The sequence below is a fragment of the Bos taurus genome, chromosome 29 (genome assembly GCF_002263795.3).
Source record: "Bos taurus isolate L1 Dominette 01449 registration number 42190680 breed Hereford chromosome 29, ARS-UCD2.0, whole genome shotgun sequence".
Lineage (NCBI taxonomy): Eukaryota > Metazoa > Chordata > Mammalia > Artiodactyla > Bovidae > Bos > Bos taurus.
The window spans coordinates 44,622,068-44,642,432 of NC_037356.1; the positions used below are offsets into that span (position 1 = coordinate 44,622,068).

The following is a 20,365-nucleotide window of genomic DNA, read 5'->3' on the forward strand; positions in this document are numbered from 1 at the left end:
CAAACTACACCCTGAGGCAGCTGCCTGTTTTTGTAAATAAAGTTTTAATGGAACACAGCGTGCTCATCGGAGAAGGCAATGGCAACCCACTCCAAAACTCTTGCCTGGAAAATCCCATGGACGGAGGAGCCTGGTAGGCTGCAGTCCATGGGGTCACTAAGAGTCGGGCACGACAGAGCGACTTCACTTTCCCTTTTCACTTTCATGCACTGGAGAAGGAAATGGCAACCCAGTCCAGTGTTCTTGCCTGGAGAATCCCAGGGACAGGGGAGCCTGGTGGGCTGCCGTCTCTGGAGTCGCACAGAGTTGGACACGACTGAAGCGACTTAGCAGCTTAGCAGCAGCCTGCTCATTTACTTATATACTGTTATAATTGCTTTCACACAACAAAATCAAAGTTGAGCCTTGGGACAGAAACCATATCGCTCACAAAGCCTAAAATAGTTGGTACTGTCTGGCCCTTTAAAAAGCTTGTGGACCCCTGCTCTAGTGTTGCTCACCTGGGTTCTGTGTAACCTCTAGAGAACACAACAGCAGACCAGGAGGGAAACCATACTACAAAGGCTGACTATAGCGTATCTGCCTGGAGGGCCAGTTTCATTCAAAGCACCAAATGGCAATCCACTCCAGTACTATTGCCTGGAAAATCCCATGGACAGAGGAGCCTGGTTGGCCAAGGTCCGTGGGGTCGCAAAGAGTCAGACACAACTGAGTGACTTCACTTCATGGTTTATATTTTAAAAAAATTCAAAAACAAAACATGGACAGGGAATTCCCTGGTGGTCCAGTGATTAGGATTCAGGGCTTTCACTGCTGGGGCCAAGATTCCTGGTAGGGGAATTAAGATCCTGCAAGCCATAAGGTGTGGCCAAAAAAAAAAAAAAAAAGTACATATTACACAGAAGAATGCAAATCTTGCATAGATTTCAAAACTAAAAACTTCCAATTTCTCAGGCCTCTCAGGCTAGCACTGCTTTACCCTCCCTGCTCTCGGCCTCCACCCCAATCCCTCATACCTGACCAAGATGCTTGCTTCTGTTCCTCAATTCTAAGAGTTACCTGGGTGGAAAAGTTTGAGAAGTGCTGCTTTGTTAGGAAAACAAAGTAGAAGTGCATGCATCCATATCAGCAAAGAATGAATGGAGAACTTCTGGACCAGGGGCTTTACCTTACTTGTGCAGGCAGGTGAGGCAGGCTGTGTGTAAGAGCTTTCTTACCATAACTCACAGAATCAGTGCACCAAGACAGACCTGGGCTTGGAGCCTGGCTCTCCCATTAACTATCTTTATGATCTTGGGTTAGTCACGTTATCTAACTGAGCCTTCATTTTCTCAGGGGTAAAATGGTGATTAAAATACATGCTTCACGAGAAGTCTAAGAGATTGTGCAGAGAGAGTGTTCTCACTGAACTCAGTAAGTGCTAACTCACTACTAACATGTCAGCTAAATTTCCTGAATAGGTAAAGAGCTCAGAAAAATCAAGAAAGCAAAATAGTCAAAAACAATAGAAAAGTAGGCAAAGGGCTTGAGTATTTTACAGAAAAAAACCAACCAACCAACCAACTAGGGCTTCCCTGGTGATTCAGTGGTAAAAAAATCTGCCAGCCAACGCAGGAGACATGGATTCGATCTCTGGCGCAGGAAGATCCTACACGCAAGGAACAACGAAGCCCGCGTGCTGCAACCATTGAGCCTGTGCTCTAGGGTCCGAGTGGCACAACTACTGAAGCCTTAGCACCCTAAAGCCTGTGCTCAAGAGAAGCCACCACAAGGAGAAGCCCGCACTCCACAATCAGATGAGCCCCTGCTTGCCGAAACTAGAGAAACCCAGCACAGCCAAACAATAAAGTACTTAGAAGAGAAAAAACGCCTTTAAACTTAAAAAAGATGCAACTTCACTCAGAGAGAGGTGAGAACACAACTCAAATGAGATCCTATTTTTTCACGTATTACATGACAAAGATGAAACTTTCTGATAATACTTCTAGTGAGAGTGGGGAATTATTACTATTGTCAGGCAGTGTGGCAGATAATGCAAATGCTTACAGCCTTTGTGTAGCCTCAGTAATACCTATCAAAACTACAAATGCTGGGACTTTCCCGGCAGTCCAGTGGTTAAGACGCTGCATTTCCAAAGCAGGGGGTGAGGTTGGCTCCCTGGTGGGGGAACTAAGATCCCACATGCCGCATGGCATGGCCAAATAGAAGGAAAAAAAAAAAAAAATATATATATATATATATATATACTTATGCTTAGATATAATTCCACTTCGAGAAACTTTAAACCATAGAAACAGCTGCACATAGTGAATAAACGAACAAGGATTTTTTTAGAGCATTGTCTGTGTGTGTAAGATCTTAGTTCTCTGATCAGGAATAAAACCTGCGCCCCTTGCATTGGAAGCTCAGTCTGAATCACTGGACAGCCAAAGAAGCCCATGTCTTTGTTTGTAATAAGGGGCTGATTAAGCAAAATAAAAATACACACAGTAGGATATTCTATAGCAACCAAAACAAATAAAGCAGCTCTATGTGTATCAATGTGGAATGAGCTTGGGGCAAATTAGGATAAAATTGAAAGGGGCGAAACAGGAGACAATGCTACTGCTGGTGCCGCTGCGGACACAAGGATGAACAATATATTCACGCGTGTTCATACACACATCGGCTCTCTCTAAAATAATTTTCACATAATCCAACCTGCCCCCCTTCCTTGCCATGACCCCTCTGACTCATGTCTTTCTCCTCCTCGCTCTGCTCCACCCACACTGGCCACTTTGCCTTTCTGGAACACCCCAAGCATCCGCCTGCCTTAGCTGGCGGGAACACTGTTGTCCCGGATGTCCACAGGGCTCACTTCTTCCCCTCCTTCAAGCCTCTGCTCAAATCTCCCCTTCCCGGCGAGGCCTGCGTGGACTACCCCAGTAAAATCACATCCTTCACCCTGTTTCCTCTTGCCCTCCTCTGCCTTTTCTTTTTTCCAGAGTACGTATCATCATCCTCCATTCTATTATTCAATGTGCTTCCGTACTGTGTTTATGGTCTACAGTCTGTGTTCCCTCAGGAGAATGTAAACTTTACAAAGGGTAAGGGTCTTGGTTTTGTTCAGTGATAAAGACCCAGCATGAGTACCTAGCTGGTATTCAGTAAATATCTGCTTTTGAATAAGGGAATGGAAAGATACACAAGCAACTGGCAACAGTTGTCACCACAAGGAGAACGGGGTTACTGAAGGGAAGGATGGGAAGAAACACTTTTCAGTGCACACCCTTGTGTACTTTGTACCAGGTGCTTGTATGAATTGGTAAATAAATTTAATGGAAAATTTTAGCTCTGCCAACGGTGTGCTAGACCTGGAAGAAGTGACAGCCAACTCCTTTATCTGACACAGGAAGGTCCAGATGTACAGCAGTTAGGTACTTTGCCCAAGGTTACACAGGCAGGACTTAAACCCACATCTACTAACCCAGAGCATTAGCTCTTAGTTATCATGCCATTGAGCCTCTTGGCTTGGTGTTCTAATCAGTCAATCTAATGGCTCGTGATAGAAACGCTGAGCTGAGGTGTTCCACGGGGCATGGTTTCTGTCTGTCTAACATTTCCTATTACAATGAACTTCAAGGGATAGTCTTAGTTCTTTTGATACATGAGACTTTGGCTGTAATGTGCATGGTTTGACAGAAATGGGACTACTGGGCTTGGGGCTTCTTTTATGAGAACTTCTTGGTCAAAATACAGTGTTAATGTCAGTCCCTTGGTAGCTGGAATGCAGGTTTCCTGAACTCTACCCTCCCAGATACTTCTTCTTTCAAAGGAGTCAAGAGGTCTGGATGAGCTGCTGTGTGTATGGGGGTGACAGAGAGATCCGAGGGCGCTTGATCCGGTCAAAGAGTAATGGGAGTATTCCCTGGGGCTACTAAAGGCTGGCTGCTGAGCTTCCTGGACAGGACTGACTGATGGGAGGCCCTTTTGGCCCGGGTTAGGTGGCGGACCCGCCGCTGCTGCTGCAGCCAGTAGAGCATCTCCACTTTGTCGTGCTTCATCTTGTCCAGGTAGCGCCGCCCCTTGAAGGTCACCGGCTCACCAAAGACTAACTCGATCTCCTCCAGGAGGGGAACCAAAGGAGCCTCCACCATACTGAGCTTCCTTTGGAGACGGCCGCGGATCTGATTCTCCTCCAGGAAGCGACTCAGGCCCACATCAGTCTTTTGGAAGAAGCGGTTAGGGTCAGAGGCTTGCCGCTCAAACCACTCCAGTCTCCCCAGCAGTATCTCCCGCAGCTGGATGGGCTGCAAGGCCCGCTCCCAGGCACTCACCAGTGCCGGCAGCTGCCTCAGGCGGGCGTTGGAGCTGTATTTGATGGCCATGTCCAGCCGGTCCTTCTCTGGAACGTCAAGCATGGACCAAACCCGCTCCAGACGCTTCTGCAGGCTCAGGATTTTGTGAGAATCTTCCAGGAGGCTGCTCTTAGTTTCTAGCCTGTGTTCCAGCACCGTGTCCCAATCCCACTCTCCTGGCACAAAATCTGGTTCGTCATCTTCTAGCAAGGGGGGTGGGTGTTGGATCTTTATGGACTCTTTGATAGGGGCCACGGTCTCCACAGGACCCTCCTCTTCATACATTTGGAAGATGACATGGAGGAAATCTGTCTCCTGGGTGGTGAGGTACTTAAAGTAGTCACCCACAGACAAAGTGCTTTTCCACCAGTTCAGCCATCTGGCCCTGTTTGACCACCTGTCCCAGCTTTTACTTGCTTGGAGTGATGTGAAGGAGGATATCTTATCTGCATTGGACTGTAAAGTGCTTGATTTTTGGGGATAAAGTTCAGCCAGCTTGGTGTTGATGATACGATGCTGTTTTTCTTGACGTAGGAAGGCTGAGGACAGGAAGGCTGACCAGTCTTTATTGGCTGCAGGCTCAACCAGGGGCCCCTGGTCAAAAGTGAAGTGGTTGTTAGAGACACGGCTCATCAGCTCCTTGTAGACTTCCCTGATGCTACTGCCAAAAGTGCGATCTATATCCATTTGCTCGATAAGTTTGGGTTCCAGTTCACCAGCCAGGTGGTTGTATAGCACACCGGCCGGCTCAATGTGGAAGGAATCCAAAAAATTTCTTCCTGAGACCTGTACAGCAGCTATCTGGACCATCTGATTTTTTAGCTTCAAAGTAACAGTCACTGGCTGTGGTTCAAGTGGAGGGGGTTTAGGGGATTGGAGGCCCCGATGTTCCGAGGCCTCTTGCTCCTCGAGGCTGTTCAACTTTCTCTGCAGCTCTTCTAGGTGATGGGTAGTAGCTGGGCGGTAGGTCAGAGCCCCCAGGAGTGGGGGCAGCCCTGAGTCCAGCGGTGAGTACTGAGACCACCCCAGCTGCATATGCTTCATCATCTGCTTCAGGTCCTCAGCCACCGTGTCCCTTGCCAGCTCTGGTTTGCTCTCTGCCACCAGGACCAGTGGGGTTAAGGGGCGAGGACTGAGTGGAGGAAGGCCCAGCTCATCTGCTAGCCTCCAACCCTCACGCAGAGAGGGCATGGACTGGCCCCTCTGGAGCTGGGAGTAGAGGGGCAAGTGCGAGGTGGGGGGAGCCCGGCTGCGGGGAGCCACAGAGGTCCCAGGCAGTGATGCAATCTGTGAAGTGAAGGTGCTTTCTCTCCTCTTTTGCATGGAGGACAGCCAGCGCAGAGGCTTCTTCTTCTTCAGCTGGGGAATGGACTTCAATTCCTTCATTGGATCCTTTTCAGGCTCACTGACAAGGTCTCGCGGGCGGCTGAGTTGGATGAGGTAGTTCAGGCTGAGGTTGAAATGTGGCACTTGGGTGACGCCAGTGATGTGATGCCATGGGACCTGGAAGAGCCTGTAAGCCCCAAGGCCAGCGGCGCGCAGTCTGGGCGCGGAGACTCGGGCCTGCTCTTCTTTGAGCAGGGCAAGGAAGTCAGAGAGCAGGCTCCGGTAGACGTCGGGGCCGGTGAGGAAAACTGTGCAGTCCCTGGCGAGGCTGGCGGCCAAGCGGGTAAGCGTGGCTGATTCAGTGAAGACAACTGCGGAGGTCGACATGAGCTTCTGGAGGTGCAGGTAGCGTACGAAGAGCTGCTCGCAGCTGAGCAGCACGTAGATCAGGAGCCGCTTTCGTAGCCTCTGATTGTTCAGGTGACTCATGCCAAGTTCGGTGGGGGGCTCCTGCCAGCCGCACTTTAGCTCGTCCAGGATGACCTCGGTGAAACGGAGCCGTACCTTGTGAGGCGCCCGCGCCTCCAGGCCGCTTTTGGTCAGCCGCTCGGCTACCTGGCGGCAGACCAACTCCGCCGTCAGCCGTGGAACCGGTAAAGGCAGTAGCATCGGGACCTCCTGCGAGAGGTGCTCCTGAGACGCTGTGCGTGTCGTCCTGCGGGGGAAGAGCGACAACGGACGCAGCAACCGGTGGTAAATCCGCTGGAATTCGGGGTCCAGCTTATACGGCTCCATCTTAAGACGAGGCGGTGCCGACAGCGCCGGCTGCTCTAGCGGTTACTAAGGTAACGAGGGGCCAGCGGGCCCAAGTGCGCCTGCGCAATCCCTGCCCACCGTCGCGTGGATGCGGGAAGGAGCAGAGCCTTGCGTGCGCGCGCACCGGAAGGCGGGGCAAGGAGTGGCTTCCGGGGCTCCGCCTCCCCCTCCCGCGGCGCGGCTCCGGGCTGGCTCTTCAGTTCCTGCCTTCGGGCGATAGCTGGATCCTGGATGGCTTCGGACTCGGAGGACCGCGGGACTGCCTGCACGGTGAGGGTCGAGGCCTCGTGTGGGAGCCTCGCAGGGCAGAGAACTTCGGCCCCTGGAGAGCGATCGTTAACTTGAGAATGAGGGAAGGAGCAGACACCTGGGCTGGGGCCTGGGGCCAGGGCTGGACTGTGAGAGTAGGAGGACGCTTGGCGTTAATGTTACGGGGTGTTGCTCCTGGAATGATCGTGAGCGACAGTGAAGAAGGCGCTTGAGGAGGGGTCACATGGGGCGTTACTATAGGCCTTTAGGGGTTGTCCTAGGGGAGGTAGTGAAACAGGATCACGCAAGAAGTTTCCCCAGCTCCTATCAGCCCGTCCCTGCCACCCTTGCAGCTGGAGTTCGCGGTGCAGATGACCTGTCAGAGCTGCGTGGACGCGGTGCGCACGTCCCTGCAAGGGATCGCAGGTAAGAACCAGATGAACTTTTGTGAAAGCAAACCGGAGACCTCGGGGAGGGGCTGGCAAATCTCTTAGGCCTACCCCGCTCCCGTTTACAGAAACAGAAATGAAAACCTGGAGAGAGGAAAGAATGTTCTCAGAGTCACACTGAGACCCAGAAATGGAGTCTAGTATGCAGGTCTCAGGCCTGCTCTGCCAGATTTTTCTACTGGCCCTAACTTCCTGCCTTTCTGGTGTCTTAACCTCAGGTGCCTGAAAAGTAAGGAGGTAGGCAGAGAGTAGTCCCCCTACAGGGTGTTCCCTGGAAAACAGACAGTTAGTTCTTGCTTGAGAAGCAGCATAATCTTGACAAAGCAAACAGCAGCCCTGGCAATGTTCTATCCAGGTAGCCCTGGATTTTTTTTTTCCCCCACACTGCCTGGTATGTGGAACTTTCCCAATCAGGTATCAAACCTGTGTTACCAGCAGTGGAAGTGCGGAGTCTCAACCACTGGACCATGAGGAAGGTCCTTGATCTGGCATGATCAGCAAGCTCTGAGAAGGCAAGGCCACCAACATGGCCTGGAGAACTGCCTGTCTTTGAGTCTGTTAAAGGTTTATTCAGTGATTCAGCAGGTATAGACCAGACCCTGGGAGCTTTTTAGGGAGAAGGGTTCACAAGAGTTTCAGGCACAGCCCCTGCCCTCAGGTAATATGAGCACTTGAGCGTTGTGCTGGGAAGAGCCGTTCTTGAAGAACTCCTGCTTCTGAAGCTGAGACTGATGGCGCTTGGCTCTGTATCAGGCGGTTGTATGTCGCTGGCATTAGGGGTATGTGTTCCAGAGTCAGACTGTTCAGATTCAAATCCCGCCTTTGCCATTTAATGGCACTAAGGCCTCATGCATGTTACTTTTTTTTTTCTTTTTTTCCAAAATGGAAGTCTTAGACCTTTATCTTTTTTTTTTTTTTTTAATATTTATTTATCTGACTGCCTCAGATCTTTGTTGCGGCATGCAGGATTTTTCGTTGCGGCTCATTGGCTTAGTTGCTTTATGGCATGTGGAATCTTAGTTCCCTGACCAGGGATTGAACCCACGTCCCCTGCACTGGAAGGGGGATTCTTAACCACTGGACCCCCAGGGAAGTCCCACATGTTACTTTTTATGCCTGTTTCTTCAGGCATATGTGCAAGATAATGGAAGCTACCCCAGAAAATCATCAAGAAGAGTAAATTAGTTAATATGTGTAAAAGCACTTTAGAAAAGGACTTTGGCATATAGTGAGAGCCCATTGAATCTTAGGACCTGTGAGAGGAAGGGCTTATAGGGGGTAAGCTGGTTGGGCAGAGGAATGAGGGGACACGTCTTTGTTTAAAGTTGTTCAAATTGGTTTACTTTGGGGTTCCATTTTCACTCAATATAGATTTTATGTATCTCTCATAGGCTTCTTCACTCATTAGTTCATCTAGTTCTGAAGGGTTACTGAATGTCATCTTGATCAGCCAACCATCTTCATAACAGCATCTGTTGACAAGTCCTGGATTTTCTGCAGGAGCTTCATTCATTTAAGTAACTTCTCCTGATGGAGGAGAACTAGTAGCTTTCACACTTTCCACAGCACCAGACTCCTCTTGTTTGTTCAATTTTGTCCCCACTCCAGGCAGACTATAGGAAATGACGTCTCCCAAAGCTTCCTGTGCAAATATGCTGATTCTCATTGTTCCAACACCGTTTCCTGTTGTTCGTCATGTGTGTTTGCCTGTGAATTTACGCATGGAGAACAGAGCGCCCAGGCGCTGTCTGCCCTCAGCCCCCAGAGTGCTCCATGGCGGCTCCCAGCGCCACTTTCACAGAGGGTAGAGATCCTAAAGCTGGGTTTGCTTAGACTGTGTGTTTGAGGGTGGTGGGTGAGGGTCCAAGAAAACCGAACCATTCCACTGTGAGTAGAGTGTTCTGACCACAGATTTCCAAGGCTGTTAGGCTCTCTACCTCCTGTAAAACATTCTTGCTGGGAAAGCAGACAGCTGGACTTCTGCTGAACATAGGGCAGTTTCTAGCTGTTAGCAGATTTCTTAGTGACCAGATAAAGACTTCCAGTGACTCTCTGTTTCCTAGCCTGGGTAACTGGAATCAGCTTGGCTTTCTCATGGGCTGGCTCCCCAGAATGCAGAGGAGAGAGAGAGATGGGTTGGTTGATTTGCTCTCTCCAGGAGGCCTGGGTTTGGGGACAAAGGCTCTGCTTTCCTCCTAGGGGTAAGTGGGAGGCCCTCCCAGCCCAAGGCTCACTCCCTTGAATCCTTATCATCACTACCCTAGAGCCCCCTATGGCCTTGTTTTTTCTCCCTCTCTGAGCTAAACAGATACGGGCCTGGCCACACTCCACACCAGCCAGACTGAACTGCTACTCTGCTAGGGAGCCAGCCCTCCTGGTTCAGACCCACGTCAAAAGTTCAGGAAATGTACAGTCACAGGGAGCTTCTCACCGGGGCCCTTCCCTTCCAATGCAGAAAAGCAGCTCTTAAGAGATGTCATTGCTCTGCTTAAAATCCTCAAACAGTAATAATATTGAGAACTTCCCATAGGCCAGGCACTGTTCTAAGTGCTCTGTGTCAGATGACTCATTTAGGCCTTCAGTAGCCCTCTGAAATAGGTTGTATTATCATCTCCATTTGCAGATACAGAAGCTGAAAAGAAAACTCAACACAGAAAGGTTGAGTAAGTTGTCTTAAGGCCACACAGCTAGTACATGGCAGACTCAGGATTTCAACTCCAGAGCCCATACCCTCAACCACGATACTCCGTGGCCTCTCCCAGCGGCCTCCCCTGCATTAAAATTAAATCCAGATTCTTTCCTGTTGTCTGCAGGGCTTTGTTTGATTGGTCTCCACTTGTACCTTCACATCTTATTCTTCTCTTTACTCCAGCTGCAGCCACTCGGGCCTTTCTCAGACACATAGATGTCGTTCCTGTCTCAGGGTCTTTGCCCAGACTGTGTCCTCTGCTGGAATGTTCTTCCCTGACTACATTCAGGCATTTGCTTCAAGGCTCAGAGAGACCTTCTGTCCCTCTGTATCTCACTGTGCGTGCTGTTCACTGAACCCATGGTAGGCAAGGTGCATGTAGGGAAGCTGGAAGAAAACTCAAGGAGCTGAAGGAACTGCAGACGTGTTTATTCTCTCCTGGCTGGTGCTGCAACTGTAGCAGCAGACATAAGATAACATAGCCTAACGTAACATAACCTCCCCAACAAGGACTTTCCAGTTGGAGCTTATGTATGCTTACAGAACAAAAGTAGCCCGTGGCCAAGCGAGTACCTTGTGACGCACATGCGCAGTGCTGTTAGTGATCTCAGCTGTTACATAATCATTATTCACAAAAGGGCCTGACCACGCCATCTTGGCTAGTTTGCTTTTTCCCTGCACCTTCCTTGACCAAGCCTGTCTAAGTGTTCATCCCCGAGTTGTTCCCTCAGACCTGCTTCATTGAGCACACATTGCACTACCCGAATCTCCCTGAGCGTGTGTTTGATATGCATGCTCCTGCCCTGGAATACATGCTGCTCTGTGGGGCAGGGACATCACCTGACTTGTTCCCTGCTGCATCCCTGCTGCCCTGAACAGGGCGCATGAGAGGTGCTTAGTGTACATTTGTTAAATGACTGAATAGGCATGTGAATCCCTTGCACTTCATGTTTCTTTGAGCCCTGGGAGCCTCAGACAGTCAGTCCTTTGGGGCCCAGTTCTACTTCCTGTGGGACGAAGGGACCAAACAGTCAGCTTTGGGGTTGGACCGGCTGCCTTCTGAGCTTTGTGATCTCGAGCCAGCTGCGTAACCCCCCTGCCTCATTTCACTTGCCCAAGGAGGACAGTATCACCATCCTGATGTGTGTAAAGCGGAGCACACAGTTTGTGGCATTCCCTAGAGGCTCAGGCCCCAGGAGTTCCCTGCCATTCTCCCTACAGCCCCTTGGCACCCAGAAGCACCTCTGGGTGAACCCAGAGCGCCAAGGCTTCACGCCAGGTGGCCTAGTATGAGATGTTGTGTGAAGTGATGGCATTTGGGTTCTTTGGAGAATTTTCTTCTGGCAGAATTGCCCTGTACTTGCTGGGGAGGATATAGGTGTGTCTGTTTACAAATCCGGCCCCTCCCCCAACCAATGCGGCTGGGATCTATGGACGCAAGCCCATGGGACCTTTTGTAACACAGGCCAGATAGTCCTGCCTCTTGGATGCTGCCTCTTCCCAGTACCATTTCCGTGTTGCTTCAAGTTGGAGGGAATCTGAACAGCTGACGTTCCTTGTCTGTGCCTCAGGGATGATTATACCCTTGCTGGCAGGGGAGAGAGGGAAACCAAGGATGGAGGGAAATTGGATGGCTTAGCCTTCAGTCCACAGAGCGCTGGCTCAGCAGAGGGAAACGCCTCGTTTAACCTACGTTTGCTGGGCTGCCCAGGGCTCCTGGCTCCGGTGGGCTTTACTCTCACCCAGAACAGCAAACACACTAAGATCAGAGCAGGATGTTTGTAAGCTCCACAGGTGAGGTCAACGTTCAGAGTTCCCAACCATCCCCTGTATTCTGGTTCAGAATTCAAATGTCCTCTTGAAAGGTTTGTGAGCCCTGAAGATCTGAATGGAAGAGAAGCCCCTTCTTGTCCTTCTCTTGGCCCGACAGCCCTCTAAGCTGAGTGTGTGTCAGAATCACCCTGCAGGCTGTGTGCACAGCAGGGTGACTCAGGGATTTGGAGGGCAGTTGAGAGCCACTGACTTTTGAACCTGACGCTTGTGGGCCACACAGAGGATTGCAGTCCACACAGCTTGAGTTATGTGGGGGAAGTGGGAGCTGCCGCAGGAGGACGGGGGAGGGGGCCCCAAAGCTGGAGGCTGGAGCTGCTTCTCAGGGTGAGCAGTGTCCAGGCGAAGTGCTTGGAAGCTGGAGCTAGGCTGCCTGGGATGAGTTCGAGTCCCTCCATTTACTACAGTGCAATGAGTTTGAGCAAGATCTGGGAGTTGGTGATGGACAGGGAGACCTGGCGTGCTGAAACATGGGGTCTCAAAGAGTTGGACATGACTGAACTGAACTGAACTTGGAGCGTTCTTAACTGAACTTGAAGTTCTTAACTTCGCTGTGGCTCAGTTTTCTCACCTGTAAAGTGGGGATAACAGTGCTCAACTCCTAAGGTTACTTGTGTTAATACAGGTACAGTATGAGAAAGCCCACAGTGCATGCTCAGTGAATGTTAGCTTTCATAATGATGGTGATAGCCTCATCTTTTTTTTTAATGTGTGCCGGCTTTATTGAGATATAATTCATGTGTTATAAAATTCATCCATTAAAGTATACAATTCAGTGGTTTTTAGTATATTCACAGAGTTGTGCAGCCATTACCACTATCAATTTTTGTATTTCATCACCTCATGAAGAAAGTGTACCCTTCAGGGGCTTCCCTGGTGGTGCAGGGGTTAAGAATCTGCCTGACAATGCAGGGGACACGGGTTCAGTCCCTGTGGGAAGATCCCACATACCACTTAGCAACTAAGCCCATGAGCCACAACTATTGAGGCAACGTTCTGCAGTTACTAAAGCCCAGGTGCCTACAGCTCGCAATTATCTGAAGCCCAGATACATAGAGCCTGCATTTCACAAGTGCAGCCGCCGCAATGCACCACGCCTGTGCACCATGACTAGAGAGCGGCCCCTCTCACTACAACTAGCGAAAGCCCGAGCGCAGCACTGAAGACCCAGTACAGCCAAAAATACAATAAATAAATCTTAAAAAAAAAAGAAATTATACCCTTCGACTATCACCCTCCTGTTCTCCTGCCCCCTCATCTACTTTCAGTCTCTGTAGATTTACCCATTCTGGATATTTCATCCACAGTGACATCATCCAATATGTAGTCTTGGTAACTGGCTTTCACTTAATGTTTTTAAGGTCCATCCACATCACGGCAGGAATCAGTGCTTCATTCCTTTTTATGGCTGAACGTCTACCATCGTATGGCTGTACATTTGGTTTATTCACTCATCATTTGATGGGCTTTTGAGTTGTTTTCACCTTTTGACTATCATGAATATTGTGACTATCGATAGCCCACTTTTTTTTTAAGATTTATTTTTTGGCTGTGGTGGGTCTTCGTGGCTGCCTGCGGGCTTTCTCTAGTTGCAATGAGTGTGGGCTACTCTTTCTTGTGGTACTGGGGCTTCTTATTGCAGAGGCTTCTCTTGTTGCAGAGCATAGGCTCTAGGTGCTTGGGCTTCAGCAGTTGGAGCACGTGGGCTCAGTAGTCGTGGCACAGAGGCTTAGTTGCTCTGTGGCATGTGGGATCCTCCCAGACCAGGGACCAAGCCAGTGTACCTTGCATTGCAAGGCATATTCTTAACTACTGGACCACCAGGGAAGCCTGATAGCCCACTTTTATGTAAATATTTTTTCATCGTTTATTTTTTCAAAATTGAAGTACAGTTGATTCATGATATTGTGTTCAAATATTTTTAAAAGAACTATCTATGTTTCAAAGGGCTACCCAGGTGGCTCAGTAGGTCAAGAATCCACCTGCAATGCAGGAGATAGAGGAGATGCCAGTGCGATGCCTTGGGTTGGGAAGATCTTCTAGAGGAGGGCATGGCAACCCACTCCAGTATTCTTGCCTGGAGAATCCCATGGACAGAGGAGCCTGATGGGCCACAGTTCATAGGGTTGCAAAGAGCTGGACACGAATGAAGTGACTGAGCATGATCACATGCATCTATGCTTCAAACATAGATGAATAACTCTTGGCACAAAATAAGAACTCACAACAGTCCTGGGGGCAATGTGACTTTATCCTCACTTTGTAAGGAAACAAGCTCGGAGAGGTTAAGGGCCTGGACTTCCCTGGGGGTCCAGTGGCTAAGATTTGAATCTTCCACTGCAGGAGCTGAGGGTTTGATCCCTGATTGGGCAGCTAAGACCCCACATGCTGCTTGGCACAGCCGGGAAAATAAAAGAGAGAGGTTAAAGGCCTTACAGCTAGAAGGCGGCTTTGGAGCTTGCCTCTGGCCACAAAAAGGTGATGAAGATGGAGATGGTGAATCACCGTCTGTTTCTTTCTTCCCTGCTCCCAGCAGAGGGGTGCTAGCCCTCTGCTGCCCTCTGCCCCCTGTCTTCTAGGCATCCAAAGTGTGGAGGTGCAGTTGGAGAACCAGATGGTCCTGGTGCAGACCACCCTGCCCAGCCAGGAGGTGCAGGCCCTTCTAGAAGGCACTGGGAGGCAGGCGGTCCTCAAGGGCATGGGCAGTGGCCTGTTGCGTGAGTAACCACTATGGCCTTGGACTCTCTGGGAGGGAGGTGGCCTGGGTGTGGTACAGCTCTAACCAACCATAGGATCTGGGGGCTTTGGGTTGGAGAGGCTTCGGGGACCATGTGAAGGTTACATGGGGCTCTCTCCCTGCCCTTTCCAAGCTGATGAACGGGTAGGGCTGGGTGAGGTGGCGAGCCAGCCCTGGTGTCTGATACCTTACAGAGAATTTAGGGGCAGCCGTGGCCATTCTCGGGGGGCCTGGCCCTGTGCAGGGAGTGGTGCGCTTCCTGCAGCTGACCCCTGAGCGCTGCCTAATCGAGGGGACCATTGATGGCCTGCAGCCTGGGCTGCATGGACTCCACGTCCATCAGTTCGGGGACCTCACGAGGAACTGCAACAGGTGAGTCCTCTGGAACCTCCCTGGAGCATCCTCATTGCCCTGGTTGTGCACCCACTGTGCACAGGGGGCTGTACTCAGCTTTTTACACATACATTCACATATGGTCCTCACAAGTACCCTGGGAGGCGTATACACACAAGCCCAGTCTACACATGAGAAAACTGAGGCTCAGAAAGGTTACATGACTTGTCAAAAGCCCTAGAGCATGTAAATGACAGAGTGGGAATTTGAACCAAAATCTGACCTTGACACTCCTGCTCCTAGCTCCCAAATGGAAGGAGACTCCTGAACATGGGAGGATCAGTTCTCCGCGAGTGTCATGGTGTTTATCATGCTGCAATTAGTATTTACTCACCCATGTTTACCCTGGAGGCCTGCTGAGGACAGGTCCCATGACTGATTCTTCTTACTGATCTCAACCCAGAGCCTGGTACAGAGTGGGTCCATTTGTTGAATGAGTGGATGAATGAATGAATGAGTCAATGAATGGAACAAATGTAGTTAAAGTAAAAGGATGGATCACCTGGTCCGTGAGCTGTTTCACTGCCTACCTGCTATCTTTTCTTCTTAGCTGTGGGGACCACTTTAACCCTGATGGAATGTCCCATGGGGGCCCCCAGGACTCTGAACGGGTAAGTGTTGATCTTGGGCTGGGAGAGAACCCGAGATCTCAGAGGCAGGGCAGGCAGCTCTTGGAGCCTGAGAGTGTGATTCCATTTGGGGGGAGTCTTTCTCCCTCACTTTATCTTGTTCGGGTTAGAAACATTTATAGGCACTTCCTGTGCTCAAGGCCTGACCCCGTCTCACAGCCTGGCGAGGGAGACACTTAGAACTCTGTGGTTGCAGCATAGCCAGAACATCTTTGCAGGAGCCTCCGGGAGGCCCTGGGAACCCAGAGCAAGCTCCAGATCCAGTCCGAAGGGCACAGGCTGTGGGAGAGAGCTTCCCAGAGAAGGTGATGGTGTGGAAGTTAAAGGTTTTACCTTAAGTAAAACCGCTGTTCCCGGGACTTTCCTGGATGTCCAAGGGCTAAGATTCCGGGCTCCCAATGCAGGGGGCTTGGGTTCAATCCCGGTCAGGGAACCAGATCTCACATGCTGCAACTAAAAATCCCTCGTGCTGCAACTAAGACCTGGCACAGCCAAATAATAATAATTTTTTAAAAAGGCCATTCCTGACTCTGCAGCTCCTGGCCCTGGACTTTCATTTTACACCAGAGAATTGGCCCCCCTCGGCTGTGAGTCACATGCCACCTTAATGATTTTTGCCTTATCTGAGTCCTTCTTGTTCTGCTAGTTACTCAATGTTTTGATTTAAACTGGCTGATTTTTTTTCCCCCTTAAGTAAATTTAATTTATTTTTAACACTTGAATCTATCACGGAACATGATTTCAAACATGTTCTGAAGTGGACAGACTAGGGTCCCAAACCCCTGTGTCCCTGTCACCCAGCTTTAACAGTTGCCAGCTTGTGGCCAGTCCCCATTCCATCTACACCCCTGGCCCTTCTCCATTATTTTGAAGAAAATCAAGACGTCATTCATGTAATTCAAGTAGATTTATTTTGAACAAGAAATGATACTGCCACAGAAACCAGTACTTCTAGCTCCAAGAGAAGGATCCTTCTAAAAATAAATCAGTGCAGACCTTAAAAGTGTCATCAGGGGAATTCCCTGACGGTCCAGTTGTTAGGACTCTACATTTCTGCTTCAGGGGGCATGGGTTCGATCCCTGGTTGGGGAACTAAGATCCTGCAAACCATTCAGTGTGACCAAAAAAAGAAAAACAGTGTCATTAAACACCTACGAGGGACTGCGGCCTGCTTATCTTTGTTAGAGTGCTTAGTGAATGTTAAGAGAGGTCCTGGGTGTTGTCCAGGAGGACCGCCTTCTCTCCTGGGGATATTTCTTTCTTTTTTTTTTTTTTTACTTACTGGGCAGGGAGGGAGGGAAGGAGGGGAGCTTGGAGAAAAAAGAAGAAGGGGGAAAAAGAGCTCTGTCTCAGGAGGTGGTCCTCTGGGAGCGGGTGAGGTCAGGCTCAGCTTCACTCCTCGCTGACTCGATAGCTTTGCTCTCCTCCTCCCGCCACCTGGGGATATTTCTTAATGGCCCATCGACATACGCCTAATTCCATCTCTTCCACTTGTGGCGGTGTGTTCCCCTCCTTGCGAATTCCGTACCAGGGCAAACAAGTGAAAATGTGGTGTGTGTTTCTTAATTCATGTCAGTGGTAATTCTCTCTTTTTTGGACTTCTGACTGCTCTGTTACATTTCTAACAGTCAAAAGTTTTTACTTCTCACCCGCCACCCCCTAGGGAGCTGAGGAAGCCTTTCTATGGGGTCCATTGCATAGCGCCATGCTTGTGTTCCCTGCGTCAGTTATCTATTGCTGAGAATCAAATTACTTTAAACATAAGAGTGTTGGTTTTTTGTTAGTGGCGCGAGGCTTGCAGGATCTTAATTCCCCAACCAGGGATTAAACTGGGGCCCTTGGCAGTGAAAGCACCAAGTCCTAACCACTGGACCGCCAGGGACTCCCCAAATTTAGGGGTTTAAAACAGCAAGCATTTGTCATCTCACAGTTTCTCTGGGGCAGGAATCTGGACACAGCCTAGTTGGAGCTTCTGGCTGAGTGTCTCTCAAGGCCTGATTTGGGGAAGACCCACTTCCACACTTGTGCATGTTGCTATTGGCAGGCCTCGCTGGGTGTCGGCCAGAGACCTCAGTCCTGTGCCCCATGAGCCTTTCCCTAGGGCAGCACACAGCACTGCAGCTGCCTGTCCTCAGAGCCAGAGAGAGAAGGCGTCCAAGACCCCAGCCACACTCCTTTTGAAACCTCAGCTCGGAGGTGATGCCTGGTCCAGCCCACACTCAGCAGGTGTGAATCCGGGGGTGCTCCTTCAAGGCTGTCTTCCTCATGAGCTTTGAAAGGTGCTGAGCAGGTGAAGTGGGGAGAGTGGGAGCAGAGGCTCAGCACGGGGCCGCCCCACAGAGCGAGCCCCGGAGGCATGAACCCTCGAGACTGGGTTCTGGGAGGAAGTGGAGTTTCGAAGGGCAAGAGACTACCTTGCCTTGGCCTGGGCCTGCTAGGGGTAGGGCATCTGAAGGGTCTGGTGCCAGCTGCTCCATTGTACCCAAGCCCTTGTACAGACGGAGGAAAACTTGAGCAAGGGCTCCATAACCCAGCCACCATGGTGACTGGCACGTTCCTTTGGGATTTCAGCATCTGGTTTTGCCCAAATGGAAGTGAATTCAGTGAGGGGATTTATATCCAAGCCTGGTTGTCCCTTTGCACGTCTCCTAGCTGGTTTCCATGCTTCCTTCCGCCCTCCCCCTGCCCCGCTCCAGTCCTTCCCCTCCCTCTCCATGCACTGCATTTGAGAAATTGCTCCAAAGCATGGGGTAACCATGTCACACCCCTCCTGAAACCCTTCTTGGCTCCCCAGTCCCCGAGGGTACAGATCCCACGTGGCTGCGTGGTGTGACATTCGGTGCCACCACTGCCTGATGATACCTCTGAGCCACACACCGGGCGCTCGCATCCTCTGTCTGGTCCTATAAACTCCTCCCCATCCTTTACCTTCCCACCACAAAAGGCCCCAACACCAGGTGCAGCAAAAAGTGCCAGGTGTCGGCAACAGAGGTCCCCCAGGGAAACAAGATAAAGCAGAGGTGGCTCTTCTCGCCGCTTGCTCATCAGCCCCATCACGTGGCAACATCCTTTGTGACCAGCCCAAGGCAAGGCCATGAGTACCAGTCCATGCTGGCAGGGATCCTTCTGCCCAAAGTGTCAGGTTGGGGACGGTTTATTTGCACAGATCCTACTGTGACTCTCCAGTAGTCTTGTCACAGGGAAGCACACTCACTGTTGTAACCCTGTGCTTTGCAGCCACTAGTCTGCTCCATGTCTGGCTCCCCACAGTGTTCCAGACCCCTGAGGGTGTTTGACCACGTACGCATCCCCAACCCCCAAATCCCACCTGGCAGAGGGTGTCTGACGTAGGAGGTGGTCAGTAGCTGTGTTGTTGTTATTTTAGTCACTAAGTCGAGACCGACTCTTTGTACAAACTGTAGCCCGCTAGGCTCCTCTGTCCATGGGATTTCCCAGGCAAGAATACTGGAATCAGTTGCCATTTCCTTCTCCAGGAGATCTTGCCAACCCAAGGATCGAACCCATTTCTCCTTCACTGGGAGGCGGATTCTTCACCACTGAGCCACCAGGGAAGCCCCCAGTAGCTGTGTTAGCACATTTTTATACCTTCAAGAGGAAAGGTGGGCAGAAACAGTCTTGGGGGCAGGATATGCCCTCTGCTCCTGTGTTTCTTCTCTCTGTTCCTGGAGGCTGGACATCAGGGAAGGGATGCTGGCTGCCTCTGATGGTCAAGAAGCCAAGCTTGGCCAACTTAAGTGCAGGGGAACTGCAGACTGCCAGGGGCTGACAGAGTCATCGGGAGGCTGGAGAACTGGGCTTACAAAGAAGCAGGAAGCATTCTGAGGCTGGGATGCACAATGGGCAGATGCCTCCTAGGGGAAAGCAGGCTGGGTAGTGGCGTGACTTCCTAGGAAGAGGGCCACTGGCTATGTCCAGTGTGCCATCACCCGACCCAGGATTTTAGTTCCAGGGGGAGAGAGTCCAGTTGCCTTCTGTGTGTCCTGGGCTGTCCCTTCGTCCTACCAGACTGAACCTGTAGGAGGACACTGGTACCCTGGGGACGGGGAATCAGACACTGGGAAGCCAGAAGTCAGCTGCCGTGTCCCACATGCCCTCTTCCCCCGGCTCTCACTGCAGCACCGCGGAGACCTGGGGAATGTCCGTGCCGATGAGGATGGCCGAGCTGTCTTCAGGATTGAGGACGAGCAGCTGAAGGTGAGGTGGAGGAGAAGGCAGGGACCTTTCCTAACAGATCCAATGTCTGAGGCTGTTGTCTCCCCTCAAAGGTGTGGGATGTGATTGGCCGAAGCCTGGTCATCGATGAGGGAGAAGATGACCTGGGCCGGGGCGGGCATCCCTTGTCCAGGATCACAGGAAACTCAGGAGAGAGGTGAGTGCTCTGCCCGCGGTGTACACAGAGACCTGGAGGGTCCTGGTGGGTGCTCAGTTCGACCCCACGCTCTTCTGCAGGTTGGCCTGTGGCATCATCGCACGCTCTGCTGGCCTCTTCCAGAACCCCAAGCAGATCTGCTCCTGTGATGGCCTCACCATCTGGGAGGAGCGGGGCCGGCCCATCGCTGGCCAGGGACGGAAGGAGCCTGCCCAGCCCCCTGCCCACCTCTGAGCGCAGCCTCTGCCTCGGGTCTGTCACCGTCCTCCCTGCTGAGCACCGTCCACTTCCAGAGGGAGGCCCTGCTCACCCAGTCCTGGGAGAACCAGTGTGCAGGCTATGTTTGATCTCAAAGGGTTGCTTGCTCTTCCCTTGGCAAATTAAAGTTTTATTTTCACATGGAACTTTGCGTTTTGTCTGTGTCCCCTCCTCCCTTAATGGGCTTAGTAAACACAGTCCCTCTGCCTCTGTCCTCCCTGTTGAGGGCCACCTCTTGGCTTTGTAGGCAAAGAAAACTGGA

At 50.9% G+C, this 20,365-nt stretch overlaps 2 protein-coding genes across 5 annotated transcripts; one reads left to right on the plus strand and one right to left on the minus strand.

Annotated features, from left to right (window-relative positions):
• Positions 1-3,345: 3,345 nt before the first annotated feature.
• Positions 3,346-6,615, minus strand: CCDC87 (coiled-coil domain containing 87). Its single transcript, XM_005227235.5, has one exon. The coding sequence runs from the start codon at positions 6,456-6,458 to the stop codon at positions 3,885-3,887; it is 2,574 nt and encodes an 857-aa protein (XP_005227292.2). The 5' UTR covers positions 6,459-6,615; the 3' UTR covers positions 3,346-3,884.
• An 86-nt stretch (positions 6,616-6,701) lies between these two features.
• On the plus strand, positions 6,702-20,365 carry CCS (copper chaperone for superoxide dismutase). 4 transcript variants are annotated; one of them, XM_059882906.1, is made up of 8 exons: positions 6,702-6,749; positions 7,082-7,154; positions 14,230-14,413; positions 14,628-14,805; positions 15,377-15,437; positions 19,593-19,670; positions 19,742-19,845; positions 19,969-20,365. In XM_059882906.1, the coding sequence occupies exons 3-8, from the start codon at positions 14,311-14,313 to the stop codon at positions 20,348-20,350; spliced, it is 906 nt and encodes a 301-aa protein (XP_059738889.1). In that variant the 5' UTR covers positions 6,702-6,749; positions 7,082-7,154; positions 14,230-14,310; the 3' UTR covers positions 20,351-20,365. The 4 variants fall into 4 exon arrangements, 3 of the variants coding, with proteins under 3 accessions (XP_059738889.1, XP_005227132.1, NP_001422193.1); XM_005227075.4 differs by having other exon boundaries at positions 14,276-14,413; NM_001435264.1 differs by having other exon boundaries at positions 14,276-14,413; positions 19,926-20,249.

Bases quoted from the DNA above. Each gene is read 5' to 3' on its own strand.
- CCS (XM_005227075.4), top strand. From the start codon at position 6,711: ATGGCTTCGGACTCGGAGGACCGCGGGACTGCCTGCACG. The intron at 6,750-7,081 runs GTGAGGGTCGAG...CCACCCTTGCAG, and splicing joins ACCGCGGGACTGCCTGCACG to CTGGAGTTCGCGGTGCAGAT. The intron at 15,438-19,592 runs GTAAGTGTTGAT...CTCTCACTGCAG, and splicing joins GCCCCCAGGACTCTGAACGG to CACCGCGGAGACCTGGGGAA.
- CCDC87 (XM_005227235.5), bottom strand. From the start codon at position 6,458: ATGGAGCCGTATAAGCTGGACCCCGAATTCCAGCGGATTTACCACCGG.